At 45.8% G+C, this 12,467-nt stretch overlaps 1 protein-coding gene across 1 annotated transcript; it reads left to right on the forward strand.

The window, feature by feature from the left end:
* The first annotated feature begins 225 nt into the window (after positions 1-225).
* On the forward strand, positions 226-1,233 carry LOC119374870 (neprilysin-1). The gene has a single exon (XM_037645071.2). It carries the CDS (start codon positions 229-231, stop codon positions 1,231-1,233), a length of 1,005 nt encoding a protein of 334 aa, XP_037500999.2. The 5' UTR covers positions 226-228.
* Positions 1,234-12,467: the final 11,234 nt, after the last annotated feature.

A 12,467-nucleotide genomic window follows, 5' to 3' on the forward strand; every position in this document is an offset into this window, starting at 1 on the left:
ACCGATTATAGCTAGCAGTTTAATTGTGCAACGGAGGCACCTAGCAGTATGAAGCTCCCTACCAGTTACACACTCGTGCAAAAATGTGCCTGGAGTCATCATTTAAGTGTATTTTGTTTTGTCTCGCAGTACGTCGAAGCGACTGCGAAAGCTGAAGCGCAGTCCAGGTACCACGGCAAGGTGATCATGCTGTTGGTCCTCCCAGCGATCGCCGTCTTCCTCGTCCTGATGACGGTGCTTATCTACGTGGTCACCCTGGAAAAGCCCCGAATGCACGTGGATACGTGCAGGAGCGACGACTGTGCTGCCTTTGGTGAAGAGCTGCACGCTGCCATCAATTGGTCGATCGACCCGTGCCAAGATTTCCACGCCTTCGTGTGTGGTGGTTGGGATGACCCTCGGCGCCAAACGACGACCGAATCACGAATGGTAGCCGCCGCCTTAGATCTGGCGATCGAGGAAGTCAAAGCTGACCTTGCGAGGCAAGGCAACGCACCGCAGCAGCGCAGCAAGGCCGCGCAGTTCTTTGAGAGCTGCGTCATCGCCGGAACGCAGAAGATGCACAACCTGAAAGAGTTCGCTGATTTTCGGCGCTCCCTGGGGCTCTTATGGCCCGAGCACAATCCAGGCGACGCGACCCATCCTCTCGACGTCATGATCAATCTAGCGCTGAACTGGGAAATGAACTTCCTCTTTGACCTCGGTTCTGTCGCCACGCGCGAGTCTATCGCTCTGCTTGTCTCGCGCGGTCGCATGGACGCTGTGTGGGAGGAGAAGCTGCGTGGTGCCAGCATGATCGAAGCGTACGAAAATTACGTGAATGCTTACTACGACGTTCTCAAAGTGAATGGTTCGCAAATTGGCTTGACAGCAGACGAACTCCTCGATATAGAGAAAACCATCCTCAAGGCGAAGTATGAGTTCCTGCATGGCCCATCTCGCCAAGACTGGTTCCAAGTGAGCGCCCTAGATGGAAAGACACCGTCCGTACCGGCGGGACTGTGGCTCACTCTTCTAAAGAAGCACGACAAGCAGTACAACTGGGCGGGCGAGGACACCGTGATAGTTGAGGACGTCAAGATACTGGAGAACCTGGACCACCTTGCTGAAGGCACTGGGCCACGGCAAGTTCATCATCGGAATGTCGTGGATATTCATTCAGACGCACCTCTGGGCGGTTTATGGGGCACCATCGCTCCGATTCAGTGGCACGCAGGAAGAACTGATACATGATGCAGGAACGTGGCTGCATGGAATACGTCGGCTCTCCTCTCGGGCTTCTCGGCTGGGCAAAGAGGCTGACCGACAACTACCGCAACAAAGAGGACCGCCTGCACGTCACCAGTTTCCTGCACCGAATCAACGAGCACACGAAGCGCCTCATTAACCAGCTCAGCTGGATGGATTCCAAGAGCAAGCTGATGGTTTTCTCGAAGCTGGACAAGATGTCCCGCGTCTTACTGCCCAGTGACAGCTTCTTCGACGAGAAAAAGAGGGAAGAAATGTACAGCGTGTTTCCTGATATGAGCGGCAAGACCTTCATGACAAACCTCATTAACGCGTCCAAAGTTTACCAGAGTCTGCGCAACCACGAACACTTCGCCGACGTGTACAGCATTCGCATGGTTCCGCGGTATGGTCGCGAGCTTTACCTCTATTTAGCGAACTCGATGGCGATCGCCTTAGTGACCCTCAGCCCACCGATGTACTACAAGGACGCAACGCTGGCGATTAAATACGGCGCCATGGGCTCCTTTGTAGGCTCGAGAGATGGCCAGGGCGTTTGACGAAATGGGTGTCACGGTGGATGATTCTGGAAAGCGCAAACTGTGGCTCGGGGTCGAGGCGGCAGCGGCGTATGACAACAAGGCTAACTGCGATGTTCACGCAGGCTCGGACAGCGCCGCGTGGCGTACCGATACGCGGCTTTGCCTGTCATTCCCGGGCTGGAGATTGCTTTCGAGGCCTTCCTAGCCGCCGTGGCGGTTGACTTCCGAGCCTTGGTTGATTTCAAGGTTCTTCATTTGGAGGCGTTCACTGACTCGGAGATCTTCTTTCTGGCGTACTGCTACTCACTGTGCGCTAGGAGGCCACACACCTTGCGCGACGAATGCAACGTTCCGGTCATGAACTCTCCTATTTTTGCTGAAGTATTCCATTGTCCCGCGAATTCACCCATGAACCCACCCAAAAAGTGCACGTTTTTCGACAAGTGAACACTTGCAACACAGTCTGTATTTGCCAGCAGCGTCATTGGGAGCCCATGCATATCGCTCAGGCATTAATGCCGACTACATATGAAACAACTACACGTCCCAGTGATGCCTATTTCTATGGATTACTTGTAAACTTCCAGCGTGGACCTTTCTTCTTTCCTTCTGCCATTTGGCACCTAATGTGCCCTTCTTTGTACGTTGACGTTAATTAGCAAATTTACCTCTGTTCCACAGTCATTTTCTCTCTTTTCTTTCATGTAAGCACAGTCGTAACTAGTCTCTCTTAATTTGGTTACTGCTCTAAAGTACGCGGTGTACGCGCACTAAACACATTGTTATCGCTTTGAAACCCTTCAGTAAACTTTATTCGTGCATTTTACTCTTGCTGTATCACTGTGCTCCCCAACCCCATTTTTTTGGCTGTTTTGCCCGTTCACATATTTCACCACGTGTTCTCAGTGCTAAATTCGACTATACCAGGAAGCTTCTGACAGAAAACTTGAAAACAGTAGCTGTTGTACCTATAGTACCATGTGATCAGTATGCTCACGTGTACATGCAAATATACTATACCGAATGAACAGCTAGAACACTTGGGCGCAATCCGCCGGAATTCGTCTGTCGGATTAATCAAAATTATCCGTAAGGGTGCAGTAGAGTACTTTACACAGAAACCACAGTAGCCTAATTCGCTATACCTGTTAGTGACACTGATATTTAAATGCGAAGCATTTCTTAGCGAACCCCAGTCAATTTTAGCGTTTCTATCTATCTATCTATCTATCTATCTATCTATCTATCTATCTATCTATCTATCTATCTATCTATCTATCTATCTATCTATCTATCTATCTATCTATCTATCTATCTATCTATCTATCTATCTATCTATCTATCTATCTATCTATCTATCTATCTATCTATCTATCTATCTGTCTGTCTGTCTGTCTGTCTGTCTGTCTGTCTGTCTGTCTGTCTGTCTGTCTATCTATCTATCTATCTATCTATCTATCTATCTATCTATCTATCTATCTATCTATCTATCTATCTATCTATCTATCTATCTATCTATCTATCTTGCCGCCTACATCTGGGTAGTCATGAACGCCTCCTCAGCTTTCCGTAGACCAAAATTGTCGTGGAAGGGTAAGAGAATTTGACGAATATGACTGTCTAGTCGTGACACGAATAACGCGAAAATCTTGTCGCGTACGACGTCAAACCCTTTCCTACAGAGACGTGTGGCACGTACCCATATACCACGGGCCCCTGTATTAGCGAGTATGAGCCACATGTGATTGACAGTTCATGTCATTCCAGGAATGGCGAGAACAGACTATCGTGATCTAAATGCAAGAGTCCAAAGAAAAACGGACATCGGCAGCGCTGACCCAACGAATGCAAAGAATAAAAATTAGAATCCCAGCAGGAATCGAACCAAAGGATTCTGTGTGGCAGTCAAATATTCTACCACAGAGCCAAGCCACGTCTTGCAACCACTTTGTAGGAAGACCTTATGCGGGCGTAATGTCGGTCCAACGTCAACTGTGCATGCAGTGCTGCCTATCTCATTTTGGAACAAAGCAATAAAGGTTAGACTTATTCTTGTTCAATAAATCTTTTAGTTGTGAGCAAGCGCTTGTCCTGTTGTCTTCCCTTTTTGTATTCGTCTGCGTGCGCTCAGATAAGTAAAACCATGCATTTCACCCAACCAGCCCAGTTGTCGATTCTCTTGCAATAAAGGTTAGATGTTTTCCTTTGATAGAGGCTTCATGCCGGATTAAAGGCAATTGTGGTTCCAGGGTTGGCTTCGTTAATAAAACATTACACTTGTATTCCTATGATTCAGGAAGCTATAATAAAGCGTTGCTCGACTCCGGAGGAATGCGCTAACGAAAGTTACCCGTGATATTCACATCATGGCACTTCGTTTCGACAATGCTGATGTCTGTGCTAAAAATGAGTGCTTACGTTACGTGAGTCCATAGTTACCCTTTAAACGCCACTGTAGTCGACGTGCGGGGTAAAGCGACGATGTGCGCACAACTACTACGCTTACAAAAACACGTCGATGCACCTAAACGCTTGGCTGAAAGCCAAAGGCGTGGGATCCGCCTTTTTTTTTTGGGGGGGGAGGGGGGGAATGAATTTAAATGGTGCATCGGCGTTGGCCCTGTATCCTGTTGTATGCCGCATAAATATGTTTTACGAAACCTTGTTTCACAGCGCTAAAATGGTCGCGCCGAAATAACGTCAAAGTTATACCCTACTTCCCCCTCCCCCCTTTCCGACCACCCCATCTTCCTTACTAGCTTACCGTGCAATATTCTCAAACATATCCTTTTCTCGCCTATATACACTTCCTTGAATGTAACTTGTTCTGTTTTTTCCACCGTCACAACCCGACCTTCGCAAAACCTACCCCTGTGAAACACAACTAACGACTTTTGCGTATAAATTAAATGTTATTTATTCTGAATAAATCTTATTTATCCGACTGCATCTTTCCCAACTCCTCGAAAGCCTTCGACAAAGTTGGCAATGAACTACTGTTTTATAAGCTTGCTCTGCTCAACATTGATCCTAAACATTTCACATGGATTGAATGCTTTCTATACAATCGTTCTCAGTTTGTGCCAGCTATCAAAACTAATTCAGGACTTAGCGCTATGAAATGTGGTGTTCCGCAAGGTTCAGTGCTTGGTCCTCTTCTTATACTATTATACATAGACGACTTACCCTCTTACGTCTCCTCAAATATTCACCTTTCTTCAGGTGATTGCTTAATCCTGAGGAAAATAACTAGTGATAATGAGGTAATCGTTCTCCAATCTGTCGTTTATGGCGCACTCTGTAGCTAATGTAATTAAACATAACTAAATGCAAGTTTGTGCGTAACCAAATTGAAGTCTACGCGACCAGTATACGGACTAAAACACCATTGTAACCTGTGTCATCGTACAAGTGTCCTTGTGTAAATATAACGTCTAAACTAATTGAAATGATATATAACGGATATTTTAAATAATGCAAATCGCAATCTCGCCTGCGTTCATCGAATACTTTCTAGGTCACTTTCTTCCTTAAAGCTTCTCTTACAAAAGTCGCAAACTAGATCAGAACTTGAATATGCTGCATCACCTTTTTCAGGGAAATCTGTCGCATGCACTTGAAATGGTTCAGAAGAATTCCATTCCTTTTATTTGCTCTGAGTACAGCCGCAACGCAAAGTGTAACAGCAATAAAATCCATTCTTCATCTACCTCATCTCGCATCCCAACGTAAAATACACCGTTTAGTTCTTTTCCGTATTCTCCAGTACGATCTGGACTTTGGTAACGAACTAATTTCTCTTTCTCAATATGTTTCTAATAGACTAGGTTACGTTCATGAAGTTGAAATGATTCATGTAGGACTTACGCATTTGTTAATTCATTTATACCGCGCAATTCAAAAGTGTGAGATTGCCTTGCCGCACTAACGGCTGAAAATTGACTATTGTGAATTGTTCATGCGTGCTTTATCAGTGATGTTATAACTCTTTCTTTGTTGCATATGTTGTACACAAATTACTGTTACGTTCATTTTCTTAAAATTACATTCTGTGCGTTTCATTTTTCACTGCTGTACTTCTTGTGTTACCCCTACTTTAGTTCATTTTTTTCTTCCTAAAATGCCAATGTATAGTGCATTAATATTGTGTGACTTATTGTATTATATTATGTTGTTTTTTGTATACACTGTATTATTTTATTTTAACTTACTAATTTAAAATTAGGAGTGACTACTACGCTTGTTCTCATTATTTTTTATTTTTTTTTATTTTTCTCGTTTTTAGTGTTTTTTTGTTAATATTGATACCATCATGGTGGGATAACGGGCTCTAACGTAGCCTAGCTGTCCGAGTTTTTCGTATATGAATAAAAAATACGCTTGTATTCTTAACCACTCTCTTCCTTAATGTCTGTTGACCCTGGGGATAAATAAAAACAAAAATCGCGCCAGACGGGAAGCTTATTTATCAAAGCACACGCGCATGCGCAAGTCTCCCTTCTGGGCATTCATTTTCTTGCGATGCACAATCGCTAGCTATGCTAGCGGGAAGGAAGCGAGATCGGGTTGCCTTAGAACGCGTAGTTATAAAGCGAGATTCATTAAAGAAGAAGAACAATGCACGTGCTGCGGGGAAGATAAGGAAACGGCGGAGCGTGTTCTGATTGAATGTGAGATGTCCAACCAGGTGTACGTTTGGGTACGAGCCTACATGAAGCCTTGGGTTTTAGAGACGACAATGGAAAGCTGAACACACCCGCCATTGAAATAAGTAAGAGACAGAGTATTGGTGGCAGAAAGTTATAGAGAAAGGACAAAAACTAAAGATTGGAAAAAATAAGGACATTATGTCGTAAAGGGCAGAGAACTGGGCTCAGAATTTAAGTTTTTTTTTTTTCTATCGTAAGCTAGATTTATTTGAAGTAGACACACTCGGCCAACACTAAGAAAAAGAAGAGTAAACGGATTTTTGTCGAGCCTGGTAGCACACTTGTCACCACCCCGTTATAAAGGGGACGCTCATAGCATCCATCCATCCATCCAAGGAAGAAGGAACAAACAGCTAGAATGACAGGGAGGTTAGCAAATTTTTTGACCTGCCGGATACTCTGCGATGGGGAAAAGGCGAGTGAAAGAGTATAGAAAATAGACGCTACTAAAAAAAGGAAAAAGAAAACACAAACAAAAATAAAAACAAAAAATAAAATTCCGGAAGTATTTTGCGACATTGTGTAAAGTGTCTTGCTAAGCCCATCATTATCATCAGCCTGACTGCACCCACTTGAGGGCTAATGGTTCCCACACATTCCGCCAATCAACCCGGTCCTGCTCTAGCTGCTGTCATGTTAGCCGCAAACTTGTTAGTCTCATCTGCCCACCTAACTTTCTGTCTCACCCTGATGCGTTTGCGTTCACTTGGAATCCAGTCGGTTACCCTTAATGACCAGCGGTTTTCTTGCCTACACGCTATATGCCCTGCCAAGTTCATTTCTTCTTGATTTCGACTAAGATGTCCTTCACACCCGTTTGTTCCCCGACCCACTCAGCTTTCTTCTTGTCCCTTAAGGTTGCACTTATCATTCTTGGTTTCCAGTGTTCGCTGCGTCGTATTCAGTTTAAGTTTAACCCTCATTGTATGTCACGAATGTATGTTCTTATACCTTGGCTCGAAAAATAACCATGTCCGTATGATAATGGTGTCACTTATTTCAGGCTATGCGTGCATGTCACCCACATTATTACGTGCCAATTAAAGAAACACCTGCACTGGCATCATGTCACGCCAATCACGTCATGACTTGTCTTGCATTCTCATGGTAGGCGGTCGTCATGCGTATGTATAGATATATTGCAACAGGCGGGTTCTTCTGAAGCCTTTCGGCATGGCGCCTGGCAAAATGGTCACGGATACAAGACAGCTTCCGCACAGAAACAGACCACGCGCACAACACACGAACGTCATCGTACTCACTCTCGGTGGTACAGAGCCGGCGTTCTGGTATATATGCCAAGAAAATGAAACGACCACCGTGGCGAAACCGCGACATCTTGGCCTATATGTCATGACATACGACATGCATATGAAGCCGTTTATGTGGAGGCCTGTCATTTATATTGATCATTCACTAGGGGCCTATTCTGAGACGATCACTTTCGGCGACAGTGCCGCTTTGAGTGACTTGGAACCTCGCGTGTCCAGAGGCTATGGCGACCACTTAATAGGCGCACGTAGAAAGCGATATTATGGGCACATCTCCAACACCGAATACGGCCCCTATTGTCATGCCACGCAAATTTCGATATATAGCATTTTACCGAAACGTCCGCGAAAGCACAAAGACTTAGTCAGGCTAGCTAGATAGACACGGAGCATCATCCTATAGCCATCGTGTTGCAGCGCCAATTCTTTGGGACGGCTGCTTGTTTTACGTTATGCGCGAACCATCTGATGCTTCCCGACCAAAAATGCTCTGCCCACGGCAGCCGCCTATCGTTAACACTACCATTCTACATAGGGCTACTCGTGGTCATCGAGTCTCTCTCTTCCTATGAGTCTGGCAACTCCATAGCAAACTTGCTGCTTACTTAGCAAGCTTGTGTTCACTACATTTCTCCTAAAGCTGCTAGCGTTACTAGGCATAAGATTCCAATTTGTTGCTATTGTATTCATTGCTTCGGCTTTGCGGCGAAATTGTGACTTTTCGAACAATATTACACCCTGAACAGAATGAAAACACGGAGAGCTCCACGAATCGCATCACTATCGTTTCACAATAGCTTCGTCCGAAACGGATTCCAACCTTGTGCTTTCATTGGCCAATTTCTCCCCAAATTTTAACAGCAAAGCTGTTTAGAAAATCGTTCTTTGTATCTCGTATCACGAGAGTATCACCATCATAAACGGGTATGGGCCACAGACATTGGGTGAATACCACTATTCATCACTCGTCCACTAAAAAGGAAGCAGGTAACACTTAGGCGAACACAGGAAAGACAACGGCGGCTGCGGGAAGACCCGGAAGCGATGAAATGCCTACGCCAACGACGACCTGCCCGTAGATCTATGACAGGTGTGAACCCTTGGTCACGGTGTTTTAGAAGTACAGGTGGAACGACGCAGCACCGGCGCCATGCGCTTGCTGTGTCGAACTTCGGTTCCTCCGCGCCGCGACGCCGCGAGATGGCAGGAGCAGTCACGTGGCTCACAGCGCCACGCGCCGGCCTCTGTTCTGCCTTAGACATAGCCACGGTGTTAGAAGTATTGGACAAAGCTACGGTGACAAAGCAGTTGTCGCCACGTTGCTTTCTCGTTTAATTCTTTTTGTGCGATGGCAGGTCATGCTATTCGAGTGAGAAAGCCGTGAAATGGGCAAAAACTGTTTTTTGCCGCGGAGCAACTCTGGGTACAAGACCTGCACTGAAAAAGTCGATTTTTGCTGCACCCCAAGATGCGGAACGCCTGAAGGTTTGGCGCCATGTGATTCCGCGCAAGGACCGCGTGCTGCAGTCGACTGATTACGTGGGCGAGAAGCACTTCGATTGTAATGTAGATGCGCTGAGCGAAATGCACAAACGAGAAACATAACAGGAGGACAGCACTTGTGGTGAACTAGTGGACTGTCACGTTTCTTGTTTGTGCATTTCGCTCAGCGCATCCACATTACAATGCCGTACCAACTAGCCCAAATTGAAGCTTTGCTAAGCACCTCTAGTCGAGGTACGTAAGGAAGACGTGGGAAGCAGTCTACAAAGGGCACGTTCATGTGAGCACACCACGAAAGGCGGATCCGGCTAATGACGCGGTGCCGACGAAGTTTCGAGTTCGTTTTGAGTTCATCGTCTTGAGTTCATCCACGCCGTGTGTTTGCCCGTTTTTTTTAACCATACCTACATGCGTGTGCAGTCTTTCTCTCTCCGTGCGAAAGCTACGCTTGTTAACATTGAGAATATTTGGGGTTTTACGTGCTGAAACCACGTTATGATTATTAGGCACGCCGTAGCAGAGCTCCACAAATTTTGGCAATGTGGTGTTATTTTACATGCACTGACATCGTAGAATACACGGGTCGCCTCCATCAAAATGCGACCGTCGCGGCTGGGATCGAACTAGGGAACTTCGGTCAGCAGCCGAGTACCGTAACCGGTGTACCACCGCGGTGGAGTGGCTACTCTCGTAAAGACTCCACACACCGCGATCGGCGTGTTCCTTGAAAGACTAAGTAGTAACGCTGTCTTCGGGTGACTATGCGAGACATAAACAGTGAAATATATTCCTCAGTTGGCAACAGGGAAGAATCGGAAACATATATCCACCATTCATAATGTCTCCGCTTCTCGCAGTGCCAAACCAGGGTGCTTTTTCATGTCCTTCTTCGGTGCCTCAAACTTGGCTGCTGGCATTCGCTAAAATTCAGTATTTTACGCACGACCAGCTAAACAGTCGCATTCGTCACACATTTTTTTATCCGCGATCAACGACCGCAAATTACTTCAAATGCTCGGGACAGCACAGACAGTATGCATTTTCTGTAGTAATACTACGGCTAATACGTTATTTTTTCTAACTATCTAAACTATACTTCTACAAATAGAACTAATTTCTGTCATATTTCAGCGTGACGTCACTGTCATATGTTTAAATGCACGATTTCACATGTCCGAATGAAGAAAGCATCCTCCTATTGCGAACCTTCGAGGTGGCAAATTCAATATATTCAACAGATAACGGCTCTGTCGCCAAAATTTCGATTTATTCGCAGCTTTTATTTATTTGCTTATTTATTCGTTATAGCGCGAACGCACAGTTTTTTTTAATCATTTCGTGGGGCGTTCGCGCTTCCGAAGCGACCATGCCTGATACCGCTCATGAACCGCCTGGAGCCACCTAAAGTCACTGGAACGGGAAAAGTACCGCGACCGTACTGCCCGCCGCCATGTTTGGTTCGGCGCGGCAGCAGCTGCGGCGGCACGGTGTTGATTTCACGCGGAGTGACGCATTTTTTATGCATTGCGTGCGCTTTTGCAGCCCCGAATGAAGCATACCGTTCTTATCTAACTGATTTTGACAGAAATAGCGGCAGTTTTTACGTGCCTACACGCGCACGCACGCGATAAATAAATGCGAACTGCGCGGCATTTACGAACTGGGCTGCCGGTATTATTTATTAAATTCGAAGCCTTTCTTAGCGAATTTCTGCGACTTTGGACATATCCATCCATCCTTCCGTCCGTCCTTCCATACATACATCCATCTATCCATCCATCTATCCATCTAGCCGCCCACGACTTTGTGCTCTCCTGGCCGTTTCGTTAATGGGATGTACACCAAATCTGGTGTGGCATAACATGGCTGTATGACGAATACAAATTATAGGTGATGACATAAAAATAATAACATGCATGCCATTTCCGGCATGATTTACATTCCACGCTCATGGTGCGCTGGCGGCCGCTTCGCTAGCTTGATACACACCAAAATTGGTATGGCGTGAGAAGAGCGTATGACGAACACAAGTTACTGGTTATAACGCGCAAATCAAGAGAGGCATCCCATGTAAAACATGACTTACATGGCATGGCCTCGGGGCGCTCGCGGTCGTTTAATGAAATGCATATATAGCAAAATTAATATGACGAGATATTTCTATATGACGAACGTGAGTGACAGGTGGTAACATGTAAATCATGTCTTAAATGACATGCCTGCCATTATTTTCATGTTACCACCTGGTATTTGTGTTCGTCATATAGTCACGTCACGCAATACCGATTTTGGTCCATATCAAGACAGCGAACCGGCCGCAAGTGCACCATAAGCATGGAATGTAAATCACGCATGCCTTACATGACATGCGTGCCATCATTTTCATGTTACCACCTGGTATTTATGTTCGTCATACACTCACGTACATCACGCAATACCGATTTTGATGTATACGAAGCCAGCGAACCGGCCGCGAGTGCACCATGAGCTTGGCATGTAAATCATGTCCTACGTGACATGCGTGCCATTATTTTCATGTTACCACCTGGTATTTATGTTCGTCATATAGTTACGTCACGCAATACCGATTTTGGTCCATATCAAGACAGCGGATAGGCCGCGAGTGTGCCATGAACATAGCATGTAAATTGCGCCTTACATGACATGCGTGCCATTATTTTCATGTTACCACCTGTTATTTATGTTCGTCATACTGTCACGTCACGCAATACCAATCTGTTGCAGTCAGTTTTCATGGCACGCTGCTCGTTATATGTGTGCCCAAAGGCGTCAGTTTTACGCCAAACATAATTAAAAGCTGCCCGGCAATGTTATTGCGCATGAATTTTATGCGGCAACCACGCGAAACAAGCTGCACTAATGCAGGGGAGAGGCAAACATTCCCCGAAACAACATATGCGAATTCTTAATGAAAGGCTTGCCTCACTAAGGTGGGTATCAGTCGCGGGAACAAATTTTTCCCGCCGTGTTTTGTGCAGTCACAAAGCCCGTCGCTTGGCATCATTGTTCCCGTTGGGAATAGCAAAGAGGGCTTTGCCCGTTTCCCGCCGGTTGCTGCACCCAAAAGCGCAGCACCCAGGCATTCTTGGATGCCTCGACATGCTTGCGACGAAGTGCCAAAACGATACGGGATGTCGTAATGTTCCTCCACCAATTTCTGAGGCTATAAAAGCAATCGCCCTCCAAAGCGCCTT

This window comes from Rhipicephalus sanguineus, chromosome 11, assembly GCF_013339695.2.
Source record: "Rhipicephalus sanguineus isolate Rsan-2018 chromosome 11, BIME_Rsan_1.4, whole genome shotgun sequence".
NCBI classification, from domain to species: domain Eukaryota; kingdom Metazoa; phylum Arthropoda; class Arachnida; order Ixodida; family Ixodidae; genus Rhipicephalus; species Rhipicephalus sanguineus.